Source organism: Aptenodytes forsteri, unplaced genomic scaffold (assembly GCF_000699145.1).
Source record: "Aptenodytes forsteri isolate BGI_AS27 unplaced genomic scaffold, ASM69914v1 Scaffold2, whole genome shotgun sequence".
Taxonomy (NCBI): domain Eukaryota; kingdom Metazoa; phylum Chordata; class Aves; order Sphenisciformes; family Spheniscidae; genus Aptenodytes; species Aptenodytes forsteri.
The window spans coordinates 17,301,928-17,324,084 of NW_008795695.1; the positions used below are offsets into that span (position 1 = coordinate 17,301,928).

General features: G+C 35.1%; 1 protein-coding gene across 1 annotated transcript in view; it reads left to right on the forward strand.

Moving 5' to 3' along the window:
- The window catches only part of CFAP47 (cilia and flagella associated protein 47), a 382,585-nt gene that overhangs the window by 239,289 nt on the left and 121,139 nt on the right, over positions 1-22,157 (forward strand). Inside the window, 1 exon segment of the mRNA XM_019473044.1 lies at positions 16,767-16,864. Within this exon segment, the coding sequence (XP_019328589.1) occupies positions 16,767-16,864 (98 nt within the window).

The window sequence follows — 22,157 nt, forward strand, 5'->3', positions numbered from 1 at the left end:
GAGCGGCTGAGGGAACTGGGACTGTTTAGCCTGGAGAAAAGGAGGCTGAGGGGAGACCTCATCGCTCTCTATACAACTGCCAAAGGAGGTTGTAGCGAGGTGGGTGTTGCCTCTTTTCCCAAGTAACAAGCGATAGGACGAGAGGAAATGGCCTCAAGTTGCGCCAGGGGAGGTTTAACTTGGACATGAGGAAAAATTTCTTCACCGAAAGGGTTGTCAAGCATTGGAACAGGGTGCCCAGGGAAATGGTGGAGTCACCTTCCTTGGAGGTATTTAAAAGACATGTAGATGTGGTGCTTAGGGACATGGTTTAGTGGTGGACTTGGCAGGGTCAGGTTTATGGTCGGACTCGATGATCTTAAAGGTCTTTTCCAACCTAAATGATTCTATGATTCTGTGATCTCTCTGGGAGACTCCTGCATTTTGTGGTGCTCTTGGATTACATGCAGTTTCCCTTATTCTAAGTGAAAGTAATCTAGGATGCCAAATTTTTAAACTAAGGAAAAACTGTACATGCTATTTCTTACGGAAGAAAGGCTTTGAAAGGCTGATTATCCACATTTCTTAAAATTGGGGTATTTGTATTAATTCCCTCCAAAACAGTGTTAAGTATTTGTAAGAAAGCTACTAATGTGACCCACTAAGTGAGGAGTACTTTTTCTAGCAAATAGAAAAAGCCATGTGTGACACTGTTAAGTTATGCTAGTTCTTGAACATGCATTTTATTTCATTTGTCAAGTATAACTCTTCCAGGTTTTCAAAGCTGCTGCTGTAGTCATGTGCAAATCTGGTTGACGTGGGAATTGAGTGGCTAGGACATGTTAGGTGCAGACTGGGTTTCCAGATTGTTTAAGCATCAGACACTGGTAAACCTCTCTTGTATATATATACACACAACAAAATAATTTTCAGAGATGATAAACTTTGCAAAATTTGAGTGGATTTTCACAGAAAGAGTAAAAAACATGTTGCTATATGTAAGGTGACTCCTTCAAAAAATGTCATTCCCTGCTCTAAATGATGTGCTACAGCTTCTCAGCAAAATATCTAAAAACTGTTACTGTAAGAAAAATGTGTATTTTCTTAGAGTAGATGTTACTGGATTCCTTTGGCTAGAAAATTCCAGAAAAGCAACCCAGGGAAGACAACTGGCTTGGACAATTTTCAATTGGAAAGTTAGTTTAGCAAAGATATTAGCAAATGTCAATGAGTTTTAAAATGGAAACAAGTAAGCTAAATTAATAACCTTTTACTTTCCCCCTTATTAACTCTTGTCCTAAATCTCATTTGCTGCTGGTATTGCAAAAACTCAAGATTCTATGTCTTTTTAATTTGTGAGCCCTGCTGTCTGTACTTAAGAGGAGATAAAAATGCAAACAGCATTGTGAAGTGTCAAATTAAATTTACAGTATGAATTCTGGTGATTGTTCATTTAATATACCTTAATGAAATCATAGTAGTATAAATATGCAAAAATAATTTGAATGCTATTATAATATTAGCAGAAAGGATTGGAATAGTGCTATTATCTCCAGTTTGCCCTGCTGTTTGTGCTTAAGAGGAGATAAAAATGCAAACAGCATTGTGAAGTGTCAAATTAAATTTACAGTATGAATTCTGGTGATTGTTCATTTAATATACCTTAATGAAATCATAGTAGTATAAATATGCAAAAATAATTTGAATGCTATTATAATATTAGCAGAAAGGATTGGAATAGTGCTATTATCTCCAGTTTTTACTTCTTTTGTGCACAAAAAAATATTTCATTTATATTATTGCAATATTTACATTTGCTAATATGCCACTGATTGTAAGTTCAAACCACACAATGGTTTGCATAGGATGTGTGCATCAACAAATGTGTTAAATTTTATATTTAGGTAGTTTGTATATATGTATTAGAGATTATGCGGCAACAATCAGTCAATAGGTAAATGAGATGTCAGATACTACAATGTATCTGGCTAGTGGTCACTTTGCTTTTCTGTGAGCTGAGGAAATACTTTAGAAGATACTTTGTGGTGTCATTATCTGTCTGTTAAATATCACACCAGTTCACATCCAAAATTTGAACTGATTTGCAGTGAACTGGCACATCCTTTTCCTTTACCTTGAAGTATCTGTCAGACTTCATAGTTCTGTTTACAAAATATTAGTTTGACTGTCTATAGTAACTTTACCTATCCACAAATATTTTTTCTCTTGACAAATGCAGTGGGGTTTTTTCAGGCGAGATTTTTTGAGAGATATTTTGAGTCCTGAGCACATGCTTGTTTATCTGTAATGAAAGGTCCTTGCTTTTTCCTTTTCTGTTTTACACTGAGGTATATTTATTTTGTTCCGCTGAACTTTTGACGTGTATTTTTCCACGAAGACTAGAGAAATCTCACTCTCATGCTTCTGTTTCAACTGGTTTGCCTGATTTCCTACCAATAAATTTATGGAGAGATGTGTAACATTTTTTCTTTATTACTCCTTATAATGTCCTGTGTGTCACAGTGGGGTTTATTAAAAGCATGATTTGTAAGTGCTATGTTGTATATCTGATCTCAAGGATCTTTCAAACGATCCTCACTTCTCTATAGGTAGGTGAAGAGATGAACAGGCAAAAATGTCAGCAAGTACTACAAAGATTCCTGTGTCCTATATGTTTAGAATCTTCAGGTCAAAGTTCATTTGTTTTGAATTAATGTTCATTTGTCAGAATTAATGTTTGCATTTATACTGGAAATTGGAAATTATCCTTGAAAACAAACTTTGAAAAGCATTAATTTTACCATTTGGAGATTTATTTGTTTGTTTGTTTTTTGTATCGAGTAATACTGAATGGTGTTTACTTCTTTTTTTAAGGAAGATACACTTTTTCTTTCTAGATATGAAGATGTAGGCTGCATTCAGAGTTCCTCTTCTAGAATACACATAAACATTGTTATTACTCTTTGAAAGTGGTATGATATTGCTTTCAACTCAGTATTACTTGCTGTACAGTATGGCAATTAGTATTACATTGTTTTGAAGTGTAGAATGCGTATTTTAAAATATCATACTTTTTGCTTAGGCTTCACGTCGTAGTCACATTGTAATTGCAGTAAACCATGCCTTTTACAAAGCAGATGTTTTACAGACACAGCTAAAGAAAAAGCATCTAGCATAAATGTTTTGTATGTCACTATTATGGATACATGCAGTACTAAATAAAGAGCAGGACACAGAACCTAGCAAGATCTGACTTTTAATTTTTTTTAAAAAATGTGCACAGTGTGTATAAAACATGGGAAATGTGCGTATGTAAATTACCGTCCAGTCATTTTCAATTGTCAGTGCATCATGGTCCCTTATGTCCGTGTTATTTCAGACTCAGATTTCATGCATGTTTAAAAATATAGCCCCTAAGAATGAGAAACCTCATAGAAAAGTTGCAGTCCAGTAAGTACAATAACAGTAATTCCTGGGGTTTTGGGGGATTTGCAAAGGCTTTTGTGTTTTTGACAATTAGAATGAATTATAAAAACACGATTAGCATTCCTGGTAAGATATTAAAGTAAACTTGCGTTATTTAGGGAGAATGCTTCTTCATTCATAGTGCAAGTGATATATATACTAATTATTGTTGAATTCTAGAAAGAATTAGAGGATTGGTTTCACTAAACTCTCTGGATTTATCACTTATCTACACCATATTTGTCCACCAATATATTGAGAAATTAGTAAGAACAACCTGATAAAGCTCAGCATCTGTAAATATCGTAGACAATATCCATGAAATTAATGAAGGGTTGGTTTTATTTAGTGTGGAAGTACATGAATGTAAAGCTCTTCTACTTGAAGATTAATGGAATTTGACTTCCTCATTTCTTATTTTATTGAAAACCTAAATTGCTCATACAACTCTGCAACAGGTTTTGCTAAAATCTAATGAAAATATGCCCACTTCATCATCGTGGTCAGGATTCTATTTCATATAACTAATTTTGTATTTTATGGAGGTATAGCGAAATAAACATAGTTTTCCTAAAATGACTAAGGAAGATTTCCTAAAATGACCTTTACAATAAATAAGTGCCGTATTTGTGAGCAGACTTCTGAGATTTAAGAATACGTGCTGCTTTTCTGCTGCCTTTTTTTTTGACTGCTAGTTTGATCTTCTGCCTGTCACAGGACATTATGTTTCGCTAATGTACTTTAATATTTCATTCAATAACTTGTGTTTGACTGAAATAAAAGTTCAAAAAGGCATTAATTATACATTGGTATGTTGTTTCAGTACCATGAAGATTTTTACTAGTTTTAAAATCATACTGATTTCATATTTGAATTTTTCTGGCTACAGTTCATTGATGTTAAATATTATATGTCAAAGAGCTCTTGGTAGCCAAAAAGCTTAATTTATTAAAGTATTTTATGTAGTATAACAATATCACCTATTTAAAAAAACCAAAACAAATCAAAAACCAACTATGACCAATTAGGTTTTTTCTCTTTGGAGCAATATAATTAGTATATGTATAAATATCTGTATTTTATACGTTTTGTATTCATCCTCACGTGGAACAGGAAAACACTTGAGCATCATTTTAAGGAACTTCACAACTGGAAATCATCTGAGTACAACTTATCCTACTGTGCCAAGGGTATATCAACTGTAATTGTGTGCACACGACTCCTGAACTGGCTTTTACTTTTTCAGGCATGTTAAAAAGTCTGTCACACAGCTTACCCAAGCAGTTCACCTGGCAAGTGATTTCCTAGCATAAGTCACAGTTTATACCCACTTAAAATGTGCAGTGCTATGCTAAACCTGGCCAGTGAATACTATTTCTGCCAAGATGCAGAAAAAAAAATAAATCCTAGGTTATTTTACTCCATCCTTTTTTGGAACTTCTTCAAGCGATTAGTATTGGTGGCTTTTCTACTACACTGACATAAGACGTCTTTCCCTTCTGTTCTCTTTCCCATCCCATTCCTCATTACATGGTTTATATTATTTTTGTATGCATCCTTAAATATTACTGATGATTGTCCTAACCCTCCAGAGAGCCCACAGGGAAATTTAAGGACCCCTTTTTCCATGATCACCCTTAGCAGCTTTATACGCCAGCATAATAGGAATGAGCAGTAATCTTTCTGTTCATTATCTGAGACCTTATAGGTCAATGCCCAGAGACAAAGTTACCTTTGGATTTTTCCAAAGGTAAGACACAGATAAACAAAAATTAAAAAAAAAAAAAAAAATTGTCAATAGAAATAAAGCCAGATATGGCAAATGGGCAAAAATCAATAGACTTTTGGAAAAACCTCTTAAGAATTTGCGTAATTTTAAAAGTTGTATGAAGTAAGTGGGAGGAGGGAAGGTTAGTATATAACTTGTTTGTGGTCTTTGGGTTAAGAAACTGACTGACATGAGCATGGTCACGGTTGCATCTGCTCAGGACTGCAATCCTAGCTTTGTGTTTGTTAACAGAGTGCCAAGAATTTAGTTTAATGTGAGCTAGAGATTATGACTGTGAATGGGGGTGTGTTGAGGCATTTGGTGGAACAGAGTGTGTTAGTTAGGTATAACCTGGTAGATAGAACTTTTTCCATTGTTGATTTTGACAGCCTTTTCTCTAGGATGTTTTTTCAAGCTATTTACTAATGAAGACTGCATGACCTAGGTAATCTGTCCTAGTTCTTCTCTACCCTTACCATTATAAAGTTTTCCCGATGCTTTTCACATGTACTAAAGCCCACCATTTGTTACTCTTTCCATCAGGGACAGGGAGATCACTTTTAGTAGCAATGTTTTGTGCATGTGAAGATTGTAATCATTGTCTTTCCTTAAAAATCTCTCTGAAGAAAAAGAAAAGAAAAGAAAAAGATTTATTTAGCAATAGTTGTTTTCTGAAATTCATACTGGTTATACTAGTTTTTCTGTGTTTTCATAAGTTTTTTCATCATTGCAAAACAATCAGCTACTTTGTGGGGTTTTTTGACTTTTCTTCTTGAGTTGTTCTTGTCTCTCTCCCTCTTTGGAATTATGTGCTTATTCTACTCTTAGACTAGATTATCCTAAGTATCTCCTCTACTTAGCCTCAGTTTCTTTCTTTGCCAGGTCTTTGAACAAAGGTAATTATAATAATCAAATAACATTCTTAAAGCAAATATAATTTATCTTCACGTTAGAAGTTAAACGGTATTTTAAAAGTGTGTTAGTATTCTAAGCAACCAAATCACTTCACTATGTAATCTCCAATTATATCAAATTTATTCTAATCAGTGAAAAGTTCCAGTTCCTCTTGCTTGCTATTCAAACTTCTAAAACCATTATATAGTAACTGAAAAAGTATCATCTTCCCATAAATTACCATAAAGCTTCTGCTTGTGATGATGGTCTGATTTTGAGTTAACCAACTGAGACACGTTAATCTTCTACTCTAAGAATAACAGAGCCAGGCAGTAAAAGAGGAAATAATACTGTAAGGGCAGAGTTTTGAGAAAGCCATGCAATACAAATGTGTCTGAGGTGCAGGCCACTCCCAAACATACAGACCATCCTACTTCAGACCTACCAGTGCTCCCCAAAGGTGCTCTGTTTATTTTCAGTGGCTCATTTATGACAGATTCCTTATGTAGTAGATTGTTTCATCTCCTAAGAGTCCATTTCATCCCACCTCTTCAGCGAGTATTCAGTGGCTTATGATGCAAGTCTGGGGTTCTTTTCAGTGTGTGGCTATATAGCCTTACTAAAGAAGGCAGGGTCAAGAAATGTAATTGACATTGTGGACCTACTTTGGTAAGGTTTGTGGCAGTCCTTCGAATTTATTCCTCCAAAATTTATTCCTCCAACTATTAATATGGTAGAATATCCGTCCTGCCCCCCCCCCAAGAAATCCAGTCCAGTGAGTTTTTGACTCTTGTGTTGCTAAAATATACTGAATATCTGTTCAGCATTTGGAATTTTCTTAAGCTTTGCATACTTTGTGTGCACATGTGTCATGCTGCCTGCAGAGCTTAAAAAGGTGAGGGGAGATGGAGTCTAATGCCAAATATATTGCCTGTGTTATTGTCGATTTTTGATCTCTTGGTTATATCTATATTTACTAGTGTCACAAGTGCTTGGTATCTGGATGGCATACTGATGTATGCTCTGAGTTTACTCCCCATGCCATGATTTCCTCAGAAAAAGAATTTAACATGTGAACCAGATCAGACCCTGAGTTCTGCCCCAATGTGTACCAGCAGATAGGTCTGTGTGTTGTCAATAGATAGTTGATAGCAGGCTAGACTAAATTTCACGAAAGGTACATGCCCTGGATAAGTGCAGAACATAATACAAATGAAGACTGGAAAAAGCCCCTGTAGAAGGGGAATAACCATATTTGCCATATTTACATTTTATCACCCAACTCAAGGGAGAAGGGAGAGCTGTGACGTCATCATATTAAGATATTGACAGTTTATGAAAGGCATCAAGAATATTCTGAGTTAAAGGGATATTTTCTTTTTTCCAAATCCCATAGACATAGCAGATCTGCTGGATTATTTTTTTGAAGCTGTTACCTGGGAGATGGAGATGAGAAAGTGTCTTTATGGAGTAAAGGTGTCTAACTGAGAAATGACGTTATGACATCATACTGTGGTGATATTAATAGCGTGGAAGACTGAGCCCCCGAAATGGAAGATGTCAACAGCATTAGTCATCCATTTCTTTGAAATAAGCTGTCTGTGGTGTTAAAATTCTCTCATCTCCTTACAGTTTTGGAGAAAGTTTAGGGAAAAGGAATATAATTCATGAGCTAGTGGTATCTGAGTTTCCACCGTAAGGTGGAGATCTTCATTTGAAAAGATGGCTTTGAAGGCAGAAGAAAAAAAAGAGAGGTTCTGGGATTCTGCCTTATAAGAGATCAGACGCTTTTTCAGAGCTTTGTTTCCTGGTGATCACAGCTCATTCCAAGGGCCAAAATGTGGTTTTGATTCTACATTTTAGAAAATTGTTATAATTTCTGTTTCCAAATTTTCCCAAGTGACAAAAGGCTTTGGAGATACAGTCATTACCTAGTTTAGGACAAGTCCTAAAGAAATGGAACCCTACTCTAGCTTGTAGATTTCCCTCTGGTAGAATGCCCTTCTTCACCAATCCTGCCTACGGGTATTATATTAACTTGAAATTTTTGAATTAATTCAATATTAAGTACATTTTTACACATGAAAGCATCGTAATTTCATTGTAAATTGCAGCACTTTGAAGTGCACCACTTTCATACATCAGCTCTGATTTAGGTGGACAAACTAATGCAATCTGCCAACCTCAATATCACTTTAGTACTGGCCCTCTCTATGACCTAGGTTTGAAACAAAATGTAAGGCACACTCTAAATCTATGAAAGCTGCTCTAAGCGAATTATAACATCATATCCCTTAAGAACAGATTAATGTCTGAGGAATATTAAAATATTTTTACAAGCAATGTTGTAAGGGATACATTAAATGAATATTCATTGAAATGTTAGGGTTACTCAAATATGTTCATGTGCATCAAATGGCAGCTGAAAGCAAAGTTTATCTTGCCATGTAATGCAAACGCATTTTTAAAAGCTATATGTATTGATTACATTTATTGAAAAAATATAACCCTTAGGTGAGAAAACTCATGAGCGCGAGCCTAAAGGTGACAATCCTAAATTAATAACTTCCTTGGAAGAAGAAAGTGTAGAAGCATTGCCTTTCCAAGGATAAGCTGTTCCTCACATAGTAAAAATGAATATTAGTGTCTGCCTTTTTGCATCATTTTGAGCTTTTAATATAATAGGATTGCAACATTTTCTTAATGTGTTAGTGTTTTACAGCTTTTCCCAAAACTTAGGTGCAGATTTTCTATACTTGGAAACTAAATGTGGAGAGAGATATCTAGAGCCAGTTAAAATAGGATTTAATTTATAAATAGTTTTCAGTGGAGTGATGGGTCTACTTATAAAGAAAAATTGCAATTTTTACCTTCGACATTTGAACCAATTAGATTTATCTAGAGACACTGTTAAAAGAAGTATCCAAAACCTTATTGTAAAGGGTTTGTATGTCTTTAGACAGATTATTGTAACTATATCTGGAATAAACCTTGAGGTTTATGGTAAGTAAGTCTGAAGTACTCCATTAAAATTCTGTATAAAAAATTACAGAAAAAACTGTGAATTTAACGTGGTGGAGAATCTTAAATTGTCAGGAAAAGTTTACAGAAGAAATGGTAGGTCTTTTTAGTGTAATTCTTAGACTGCTAAGGCCAGTCAAACTTGAAAAATAAGGATCATAAATCATCACATGTGCATAATAGCTAGTCTGTTCCAAATAATTTATTATAAAATTATTTATTCTAAATGAAAAAGGGAAAACTAAATAAATACGACATATACTTATTAACTAATCATTTTTCATGAACAACAGCTCTTGTCCTTCAGAGGTGACTCTACAGGGGTTTGGTTACTCATGGATATTGTGTTTGCATATGAGTAGAATGAAGTCTAAATTTTGATTTATCCTGTGCTAGCAGTGGTGAGCTCTTTACATATTGAAAACTATTACATATCTACATATTGTAGGGAACTAGACAAAATGTCTTTTTTAATTTGGATTTTACATTATATAAAGTACAGTCATATACTATGAGAACAGCATTAAGGGTACCCACTCAAAGAGAATTTAGATAACTACCAGCCTGGAAAGTTTTTTGTAGAACCAAGAAATCAAGCTGTGTTATTCCTTTGCCTGTTATTGCTAAAAAACATACCCCTAAAGACACATCTTGAAGCTGGAATGGAATCTAATTTATTTCTTTTTATTGCTATATTAGCTCTGCAAATATTAGGTAAAAATGCTGTGGAAAGAATGCACACTGAATTTGAAAATACCACTTTAATTCAGCTTTTTGTTTAAATAATCACACTTTTGATGCCAATATGAGAAGTCTGCAAAATTAGGGTAAAGTATTTCAAATAAATTAATTTTATTTAGCAGTACAATTCCAATTTCCCCATTGTATTCCTATCCACCTCTCCCCAAAACACCCTAGAAGTCTACGGTTTTCAGGAGACCAAGCCAAATCTTTCTTCATCATCAGTGATGTGTAATTCGGCTGAATGATAGGCACCTGTGTCCCAATCAGGAGAGAAGAATCTTTTCTATTTTTAAGCCAATATATAACTGCTGATGCTTGACAGCACATTTAACGGCTGGTGTAGCAGACACAGCATGAAAAGTAATTTTAAGGAAAGGACAAGGAAAGGGGACAGAGAGAACAGAAATTTCAGTTTGTGGCTGGTATGGTAGTAATGTATTTTCATCCAAGTGAGTAGAGAAAAGCATCTTGTGAGTATAAGGAAGGGGATTTCGCAACTGATAACTCTTCAGGACATGATACGAAGTATAAGATTAAAAGTGTATGGCTTACGACACTGATTTGTTAAGCAGAATCTTATAACATTTTAAAAATTGCACAATAAAATGAAGAGATTGCGCACAGGAGGAACAGCTTATTTGCATCAATAAAGAGAAGTAGGACAAGACACCAGACTGACTGGATTACAAAAGGATGTTCAACTCTCTGGAACAAAACCTGATGATTTTAGCAGATGATATAAGCTGGAGTGAGACTTGGAGGGCACCTGTGAAAATTTTCACCTGAAAAGTTTATTGAAGGCTCAAGTTCAATTTTCATGTAAATTGTAATTTAGTAGTCCTGTGTTTTAAATAGTGAACTTTCTATTCAGAAATGTAATTACCGTAGATAAATATTAATTGAAGAAATTGGCTTGTTATTAAGGAATGAATACAGAAATATGTCTTGGTTTTGTCCATCCTGTCCCCCCCCCTCAAATTCAGGGTAACTACATGTAATAGAAAGTGCGCAGCTTTCTATGCTTCCAATGCTTCCATATGAAAAAAAAGATTTACAAAATAATCAGGGAAAGTTCTAAAAGACTAAAAATAAGTAAGCTCTTTTATAGTGATGCTGATTGAATGTGCAGTAGCTAACGTATGGAAGATGCTGGTTTGCCCTAACCATTGATGACAGATGCTTGACCCTAACTAGCAAGGGCAAAAGCCTACTGACCAAGGGAGAGACTAAAAGAGAAGATAGTGGAGATTAAATATTTAAGTAGATGCATTCTTATGTTCAGAAGATTTGTCATCACTCCTTCTTAGTGGTGATTGCCCTCTGAAGTACTGACTAAAATTTGTTTTGTTTGTTTTATGAGATCTGACAAGATCATGACCTGATGGTTGCATAAAGCAAGCTAAGGATTTTTATTTGTCATTGAAGCCCCAGAGTGAGATGAGAAGAGATACAGACCTAAAGTCAAACCGGGTTTATCTCATAACACATCAAAGTACGGTGCTCAGGCCCTAAGAATAGACTTCAAATGCATTAAAAATGTCAATGCAAGTTTAGAAAAGTGGGTGTATAGGTAAGCGTGAGTTATACTTGTGTTTGCAATAGTATTCTCTGTTTTGAGTTGTTCATGGAGTTCTAAGAACATCACATTCTGGATTGAGATGTTTTACGTGGAGAAAAAGGAGTCATCTCAAAACAATGTCATCAACTTGGAACATTTTTGTATTAGAAGAAACATTTTCTGGGGTAAAGAAAAAAAGAAGTGTGTTTACTTTTTTCTGCCTCTTTTTTAAACGTGTGCAGAAAACAGAAACAGACGGATATAATCTTGTTCTGTGAGTTGGGAATGAGCCATCTCTGTCTCAGCATGAGTGTATTGAGATTATCTCCATTGCCTGTGACGTTTCAGCCTTGTTTTCCCAGCATCTACTATCTGGTAAAGTAAAACTCTTTAAAAAAACCCAGCAAAAACCAGCAAAAGAAATCCCTAACCCCCCAACCTTCTGCTCTATACGTTAGCAGATGAAGTTCTAATACCAGACCTATTTTCAGCCATGCAGGTTCTTCTTCAGGTTTGAAACAGAAAGGTGGAGATACAGCTAAAGAAAAGGTCAAGAGCAATTGTTGTGAATTTAATCTGCTTATGTTCATTTTCTTCAGGGAGCTGAAGTTTTAGTAGATTTTTATAACTTTGGAAGTGACTTCTGAGTATTTCTCAGGGTAAGAACTGGGTTCTGTCTTGTGGGTTGCCTTGGGAAGAGAAGAAATTCAGAGTAAAATAAGGCTATAATTACTTGAGAATGAGAGTACTTGAAATAAATTGTCTTTGGGCTAGCCCATTCAAATACATTATATGGATAAAGACCTGAGGTGGGACTCATCTATAAAGTCACTGTTTGGTGTCAGGTTTACTGTTAAGTGGGGACAAAGCCCTAGGTTTTATGTTTTTAACAATGCAAGTGGGCAGCAAAGCAACCATTCAGCTATGTTTTCACTGAGTAAAAGTTGACAGAACATCAAAGTTTATACAACTTCAAGGCTTAATACCAAACGATACTTGCAGGAATGTTTGTTTGGTAAAGAGTTCAGCTGCAAAAATAAATGGAAAGATGCTCCTTCAGCAGAGAATTGCCAGGTTCTTTCCATGTGTTAAGAAAAGTGTTTCGATTAAAGTATTTGACGATTTTTAGGGAAATGCCTGTTGAAGGTGTTATGCAAATAATAATATGATCTAAAGTATCTAAATGTATGTAATATCATTTAAAAATGCATACAAGATATTCCCTCCCAAACATGGTAGCTGTTTTCCAGAAAGGTAATCTGTAGGCTGTGTTGTTTATTTAGGGTCTCCAGAAAAAATATTTGATTTTCCAAAATTGAGGAAAATATAAAGAGAAATGAATCTAAACATTCAAATGCATAAAAAGTCCAAAAAGAAATTCAGAGTTCCTTACAAAAAAAAGGTTTTAATAGCTCAAAATACTTGAAGTCAAAACTAAACAGAAAGCAACTTGACCTGAAAGCTTTGCTTTTGAGATATGTCAGGAATTAGAGTATTTTTAAGCAATTTGTATGAACAGAGTTAATGAATTTATATGAAAAAGCAAGAAGAGAAAAGGCAAGTAGATTATAACTTCTACATTACTGTAATTCTGAAGTACAGAAAAATGATTCAGGAAAGTTAAGAGTACAGAGGAAAAATCTGCGATCAGAGACAACAAAGCAGGCTGTAAGTCTATGTGGAAAAATATCTTGGTAGCAGTATAGATGTATTCATTGCTGGAAGGCATAACATTGTAATGACAAGTAACAAAGCAGTTCCACAAAATTTGTGGTTGTGCATTAGGGAAAAAGTGAAAGTACTCCTAGCACTCTAGAGATACACTTCCAGTTGATCAGTTTGTTAGAGACAGAATATGATACTTACAATATCTGTCCTAGGGAGAAAACGTGGTTAAGGACTTTTCATACCAAAAGCAAGCTTTTTCACTTCATTCTTTATCTCTCTTCATGGCAAGAACTAGCCATTTCTTCCTGTTCTTTGGTTTCTGTATTTTAATCCCATCTTCTAACGTTCCCTCTTCGGCAGCTTAGTTTCCTTAGAAGCCTTTGGAAAGGGATCTTAGAAATAGATGTTTGGAAAACCAGGGTACTATGTGAACCACATCTCCCTTATTCACACAGCTGCTGACTTTGTCAAATAATTCAAATAGTTTTGTGTGTTGTGGCTTCTCTCCCTTATTGTGATTCTTAATAATTTTCTTTGGAATATATAAACAAACTCACATCTGTAATCTCTCAGCTTATCCCAGAGATCTGTCTAAAAATTGGCAGCACATTCTCTGCCTTGTCATTTCTTTGTACCTGAAGTTGACTTAAGCAACGGGTCACATGCCGGTTTGCACCATCGGGCTTTCATACATGAGTTCCTTTTGAATTGCTGGGCAGAGACTCTCTTGCCCAGGTGATTTGCTACTTTCCCCTTTATCAGTCTGCTCCAAAACCTTTCCTCCTGAAACCTTAATTTGGGAGAGTCCCTCTGACCATTCCCCTCAAAACAAGCTCTAGGGTGGGTGTAGGAAGCCCCCGAACTCCACTATAGCAAACACTACTGCAAAGAATTAATTTAGATTTTCTGCTGCAGCCTTATCTTACTTGGGCATTCCTTTTCCACCCTGATCATCTATCAGCCCTTCTGAGTTTGGCAGGCTACCAGCTTCAGATGTGTTTGAAAAGATTTTACTACTGCTTTTTTAAGTCTTTAGCAAGTTGTCACTCAAAGGGTTTTTTTTGTACAGGTGTTCTTGGAGGTTTGGGGACAGGGAGGCAGCCTTGTTAATTTTCTGTTTAAATAACAGTTTATGCTCTTTTCTGTTTTCCTTAATTGTACAGAACATTCATTTGTGCATGTGTTGCTTTACTTTAATAAAGCCCTTTGTCCTGCTGTTTAATCACATATCCTGTGTAAATGGAACTTTACTGTTGACATTTTCCTTTCTTGTTTCCTACCTGAATTTTATAGACTTCTGTTGTACCCTTCCCTACAGTTGGATTGCATTCTTGAAGGATATGATGTCCCAAGCTATGGGCACCCTTTGATTTTCTTTTGGTCTTTAACTGAGAACTTTTATTTCAGGTTCCAGGTGACGTGTTCTGTTTTGGTGTAAGGGGATCCTCCCTTCTTGCAGAAGTCATCTCTCTTCTGTATACTATTTTCTTCACTTTTCTTAATTGATTAAACTCAGGGTCATGTGCATGCCAGAATCCTTTAATGGACATTCAGAAGATGTCTTTACCTCAATGATGTTAATTTCTTTGGGTCTTAAGATACTGAGGCTATTCCAGAGACTGGAAAACTGTAATATTCTGCTGGTATTAAAAACCAGTAAATTGTATGCATATCAAATTAGCCTGAACAAAAGAATGGGTAAGTTAATACAGGATGTATTCAGTGAAGATTTAAAAAAAAGTAATATAATTAAAGCCAGTCAGACACAGTTTTATTGGAAATAGGGTTTAGAAATAAAATCATATATGCAGAATGAGGAACTGCAACAAGGAAAGCAGTGGCTCTGAGAAGAGCTGGGGTCACAGCAGAAAAGAAAAACAGTAGGAGCTCCCAAGACTAATGCTGTGGTAAAACAGAACTGCTAATGTAGCTCTCTAGTGTATAGTTCAGGGAAGTGCGAGTAGGAGGATTAAGCTTATTTTCATCTCATACAATATACTGACAAACAGGAATACTGCAAGCAGTTCTTGTGTATGCATTTTTAAAAGGTGCTGAACAACCGTTTATACTTGTAAAAAAATTACCACATGAAATATTTGTGTTGTGGAGATCAGGCCTTATGATGAGAGACTTTGGGCTCAATCTCTTTCACCTATCTGAACAAGATTGAAGAGCTAATTTTATTAACATTTTATTAACATCATGACTATGTTCTAAATACAGGAAAATGCTAGATACTTAATGCTAGATCTCTTAAATCTATCAGAGAAAGTCATTACAAGATCTTTTGACCAGACGTTGAAGTAAATCTGATGGAAATCAGACATTAGACTCATATTTAAATATCTTCCAACGCCAGTAATTAGCCACCAGAACAAACTGCTAGCGGGTCTTCAAATCAAGGCTCAAAGTCTATCTGGAAGATATGCTTTAGCAAAACACAGATTGCTTGACTGAAGTTGCACAACAACAATTCTATATAACTGAACAGAATTTAAGTTCTGTGATATACCAAAGGTCGTATTAGATGAACTAATTTTGATTTAATTTTGCTTGATATAATATAAAATTCTAAAAAAACTATCAGTCTGATATGGACTGCCTCCAGGTCAAAGATCTGCTTGCCTATGCTTCCCATGGTTACTGGTAGTAAACACTTCCCTGTTTCTGGCTTAATTGTAACATTCATACAAATTCCAATTATTTAAGGGTTTCATAATCATCAGCATCAGCAGAATTTAAAATCTATCCTTCTAATTTCACAAGCATACACGTGTGTGATGAATAGTCTTCTGTGGCTTCATAAATGATCCCCAAAATTCAAACTGAGTCCCTGATGCATTTCAGCTTTTGTACATATCATTGGAATTTCCCGTCTCTCGTTTTTGGACTAGATAATACAAAATACTAAACGGAATCGAATCTTCTGGATTTCTCGCCAGTTTATCATGTAATTAAATGTGGGTTTACAAGAGTTTATTGAACGTTTTTTCTAGCCAAACTTTTATTAGTCATTGATAACAGCTTGGCATAAGACAGATAATGAATCTGATCTTACAGGATAATACTGATGTGTGAATGTTTTGATGCATGTATTTACCATCTTTGAGCATTCTCGGTCTCTTTAACGCTAACTTGTTTGTTATCACAATAACTCAGGACATCGTGTCTCAAAACCTAATGACAAATGCATTGCAGTATAAATCAATGTATGTTCAAACATGTAGTGGAGGATGGATTCTATGTAACTGAAAATTCTGATCTGTTTAATGAATAACTTGTAGTTTTGAATCTATGGTGGACGAGCTTTTAATAAAAAACTAATTCAGAATATTTTTTAGCATTGTCTTTGTTGAAGAAAAAGTTACGAATCAATGATATTTAAAATTCTGAAACAATGTGATAGTCTGGGAAACTAATTTGCCAAAGTGCTACTTCCATTCAGTTTGTGTATATATTGATTTTTTTACTATTTTGAATCCACACAAGAAGGGATTAGATAATGCAGTTGGTTGACAGCAATTAATTCAGTTCACCGTTTGCTTTGTCTCAGTATGAACAATGACTGGCACTTCTGCTAAAAGTCCAAATTTCTCATTGATTTGAAAGCTGCTAGAATTGATCAGCTTATGAGATGATCTGTAAGGCATTTTGTTCTTTTTAACATAGGAGGAAGTTCTTCAAATTGCAAAGTGTGGTTCTCCTTAAAGATTAACAGCGTACCTGCAGCACCAGAAAGAAAGATAGATGTGAAATGCAGAGCTCTGGTAAGATTACTCTAAATGTTTAATTTTGTTCTACTGCATTAGAAGAAAAACGTAATTTTTATTGTTGGTCTGACTCCTATCACAGAGGATTAATCAATTTTATTAAGTGACCACACACAATCACTTTTTGAATAATAAAAATACTTACTAAGACCTCATTTAAGCTCAGTGATATGAACTAAAATGAATGCTTGAAAAAAAGTGTCTTCTTTATTCTATTTGAATAATTACATTTTTATTCTGCTGACATCTGCTTCTAATTTTGGATCTCAGATAAGGTTGAATTCAACAAAAACTTCAAGCAGTTTCTGTACAGTCCACAACAGAATAAGTCTCTTTTGGTACCCTCCTTCCTTATGCATGCCAAATAATTATTGTTTTTTAGATTTCACTAATCATCGGAATGTATTTAATCATATTTGTATTACTAGGTAAATACATACTTTCATTCTCAAGAATTAATTAAATGATGTTAGTCATTTTAGAAGAACGATTATGTCATATTAAATAAGTTGTATGTTTTAAATCACTTAAGTATGTGAAGATAAAATAACTGTTTAGTATGTTTGCTTAGTTGATACTGTTTTTATTCTCCAAAGATTTGTAATTGTATTTATCCTTGAATTATACTTTGTAAGGTTTTTATTTTCAGAGCTAATATTTTTCTTCTGTAAATGGATATTTGCTTTATCATCCAGATGTCCTGCTTTCTGCATGAATTGTAAGCATCTAAGAAATACCGACTTTAATAATGGATGCTGGTAACAGGTTCTATGAATAGAAATGACTGGTACGATATTTTGCTGCAGAAACATTTTTGCAAATAAAAATACGTGATACAAGTACTAGAGGACTACCTCTTCCAGTAACAGATGCTGGGAAGGAAGAAGAGTCTCCTCAGTTGATTTTACATGTCAGTATGTGTTTATGTGGGGGAAAAAATCCCAACCGGTGAGCGTTTCTCAAAATGTTTAAAACATCATTGTTCATATACCGCTTCTGGTTTGCTCTTCTTCCCTTGAAGTCTAGTATCCTGGTTGTGAACTTCTGTAGGGCTGAGAAACAGATAATGATGTTTTCAAAATCTTGGTGTTGGGTGAGCATGGTGGTAAGGAGGTGTCTGGTGCTAGTAAGAAACACAAATGCTAGACTAAAAGAGTTTGTGATTTGAGACCTTGAAAAGAATAGTGTAGGTTTTTGTCCTACAGGATCATGCATTGACTCGTATCATTTTCTGATCTGAAAATACTGTTAAAATGGTAAAAGGAAAAGCTAAATTTGAAGTATATTGTTGACTCCTATTGTATAATAAATTCTCAAGGTGCATTTTAACTCTGCCTATAATTTTTAATCTAATTCAGTATGAAAACTTGCAAAAAACACTTACAGTAAAATCCAATATACTTTTACAATGTATGGGGCACTGAAATTCTTGACCTGAATGTGGATAATTCCTTTCTAGGAAGATGAAGCAGGTAAAGAAGTAGCTATACCTCTTCTTCAGACCTCTATGGAAAATCTCATAAAAACCCATTTTTATTGATGAATTTTGAAGATGACACAAAGATTTTTGACTAACAAATAATACACGTGATTACTATTACGGAATTGCTATTACTGAATTGACTGGTTATATGCCAGGCAGTTCATTTTGGGGTGGGAGAACTTTCTGTCTCTAATGTAAGTGACTGGGATTATCCTAGCTAATGTCTGACTATAGACTGTCAGCGTGACACTGGTAAAAGGAACTAATACAGTCCTTGACTGCTAAAGAATGGTCAAATACAAGCAGAAAGCAAATAACGCTGGTGGTACTGCTATTAGAATGTTGTTCACAGATCTGGTTCTCGGTGGTTAAGAATTGTATTGAAATACTGGAAGAAAATCAAAGAAATCCACTAAAAGCATGGGGGAGTGGAAGAGCAGGCCTTGTCATATGAATGCTAAGTATCTCTATGAACTCAGTTTGCCAAAGAAAAAATGGAGAAGGAATGTGATCATTCACTAAAGAATATTGAAAAGATAGTGATGGTCTCTCAGTTTTGCTGACCAACATACATCAAGAGATAGCAGCCAAAAATTTAAATCTGAGAAATATTTAATCTTGAGTGGAATGTCCTCGTAATGAGAACAATAAAACATTGGAAGATCTTACTGGTGAAAACAGTAGACAGAGTCTTGTAAAGCTGAGGACTTGAAATTGCTTCAAAAGCTCATAAATCTTTAAAAAGCATAGACACCTGGTACATCTGCTACATCAGTGAGTCAGATTTAATGAATGCATTGATCTCTTTTTGACCTCGGAGTCTGTCTTCTTCCTTCCTGGCCCTTGGAAAGAAAAGGATTAGCAACATTTAATTTAAAATACTAATAACACTGCTTTTGGACAGTAGTTATAGCTGTATTCCATAATCAAATGCAATACAAATTTATCCTCAGCATGTCAAAAGTACATTTCCTGTCTTACACAACTGATCAGATTTCTGAAACATCAGAAATTGGCTACAGCAGAGGTAAAGTTGGCAGGACAGAGTTTTGAAATGAGCAAGGTGTATATTAATGTCTTGCTTTTCTTAATGGTAGACGTGGGGCCTCAGTGACTACCAGCCTACAGACAGGTAGTCCCCAGGGACTCCTACTCCCCTACAGAGGGAGTCCCCAGGGAGGTGAGGGCTGGTGGGCATCCCAGGAACAGTGGACAGTATGGGATCATCCTGACATATGTCACCTGGGTGCCATGAGTGCTATAGACATTAACAAGACTTCGATGAATATATTTGCTTGCAGATTCCAGTTTTGTGTTTGAGGTTTGGAAATGCTTTAGGCTAACTCAGCCTTTTGTACTTCATAAATGAGTGTCTGTTTGAAATGTAATGCCTGTGACAGGATGATAGTTCATACCACATGAAAAGGGGTGGCAAGATGTGTGTGTCAAGGTTCAAACTGAGTTTGTAGCTCTGTAGATATTCTGACCCTTATGCATGGCCTGAGGCAGTGGCCATCAGCTGATGTTGCAAAAGGAATCCTCTGTTGAAGAGTGCAGAGAATTTTAAAGAAACAAGTAGGTCTACCTGGCAGCACCGTGCAATTAACTGTAGCTCAGGTCTTGGAGATAGGACAGAGTCGCTCTCTTCTGCTTTCGGTGCACAAAATCAGCTAAAACGAAATACCACAGTTCTGTCGGTACTGCCCCCCTGGAACTTACATGACTTTAACAAGGCATTGTGTCACTGTCCTCTTTTAATTTGCTCAGGATTTTCTGTGCTAAGTAGTATTGCATGTGTTTTCATCTGTCTTACAATACATAATTCTGACTAGATTCATGATCTTGAATTGGAACAACACAGGATCTTCCAGTTACATTTATCTTTGGTTTGCACTGTTAATTCTGTGTCTTACCATCCTTAAGGTTCAAAATTTCAGTCTCAAAAGCTATCTGCAGGTATGAAAAGATATCTTAAACACTTAGAGATAATTTGCGAGGTTTAACTCGCATTTTTAATGAAATATAATAAATTTGCATTTTTACATTGATGAGACCAATCTCACTACATATCACTTTTGGATGTGTTCTTTCTCTCAACCTAAAATTCAAAGTGGAGGTTGAATAGTTAAATGGATCAAACCCAGTTTTATGCTGCTCAAGTTTTGTTAAAACTCTTTCGGCTTGTCATGGCTGAAAGCATTTAAGCTTGTATTTTGCTCATAAATCAGATTATGATTAGGCTATTTAATGGAAATAAAAATATTGAATAAGTGTGCCATATTGAAAAAGTCATTATTTTTAAGCTCTAATCTAATTTCAATTAGTTTAATCACTTTATATTAGTAAAAGATATATCCTTATTTGAATAGAATGCTTGAAAGGGGTTCTCTGGCTGGATGAAAATGTCATTTTTCAGTACGCAGAAATTTGCCACCTCTTCAAGGGAAACCTATTTTTGTTTCCCCCCCTCCAATAACAGCCAAAAAAATAGGGAAAATATGGAATTACACTCTTTTTTGGACTTTCTCAACTTTATATGTATATTATATATACACACACATGTGTATATATTAATTAATATATATTATATATTAATTGATTAATCCTGTGCTAAGGATACATTTTCTGGATCAAGTAGAATGTCTACTAAATGTAGAGTAGTAGAATGGTAATTCCAATAAATAAAAGATGATGATTCCTTATAATTCATCTTTTCATCTGTTATCCATGCTTGCTGGCAGCAGAATCACTGTAAATTAGGATAAGACGTTAACTTTTAAACTGGTTCATCCAGCTGTAAATAGTAAGTTTGGCTTCCATCTCGTCCCAGACGTAGCTCCATTGAAATGAGAACTTTAGTCTAACCGGAAGTTTAGATTCAAATCCTATTGTAGTCCTTACTCTTCAGTAGATAGTATGGCTTTCTGGGAAATGGATGAATAAACATTTCAGTAAAGACCTCAGAATTTGACTCATAAATTGAAGGAAGTGGCTTTTTAATTTTAAAAGATAATATTTTCTTCCTAGTTTTTTTTAACATAGAAACCCAATAATTTTTCTACTTTGAAACACATCTGTCTCTAAATTGAATTAGGGTTAATTTTTTCGTTATCCATGTGGCCACTAGAATGCCCTCCGCAGATTGCATGGCATGATACAATGCTTTAAATGTCAATACAATGAAGGAAGTGGCTTTTTAATTTTAAAAGATAATATTTTCTTCCTAGTTTTTTTTAACATAGAAACCCAATAATTTTTCTACTTTGAAACACATCTGTCTCTAAATTGAATTAGGGTTAATTTTTTCGTTATCCATGTGGCCACTAGAATGCCCTCCGCAGATTGCATGGCATGATACAATGCTTTAAATGTCAATACAATGTTCGAATAATAAAAATATTTTCATCTCTTTTTGGTGTGTGTGTGTGTTTCGTTATCCGTGGCCACTAGAATGCCCTCCGCAGATTGCATGGCATGATACAATGCTTTAAATGTCAATATACAAGTGATAATACTGTTTTATATTGTTACATTCAGACTTTTTGGGACAGTGAATCACTTCCACTTCTCAGCTCTTCTCCCAGATCATCAGTACTCAAGGTATCTTCTGTGTTTGATAAATTCATGGTGCCACTATTTTGCAAATGGCAGAATCAAATACTAGTATTAAGTTTTGTCATTTAAGTTTTGTCATGGTAATTCCACATGCCTGTATTTCCAAGCAAGGGCTGGATCACAGTTTGTATCTTCAGTTTACAGCTGACCTTCTTTAAGATAGGTTTATTTCTCATTTTTCTCCCCAGTTTT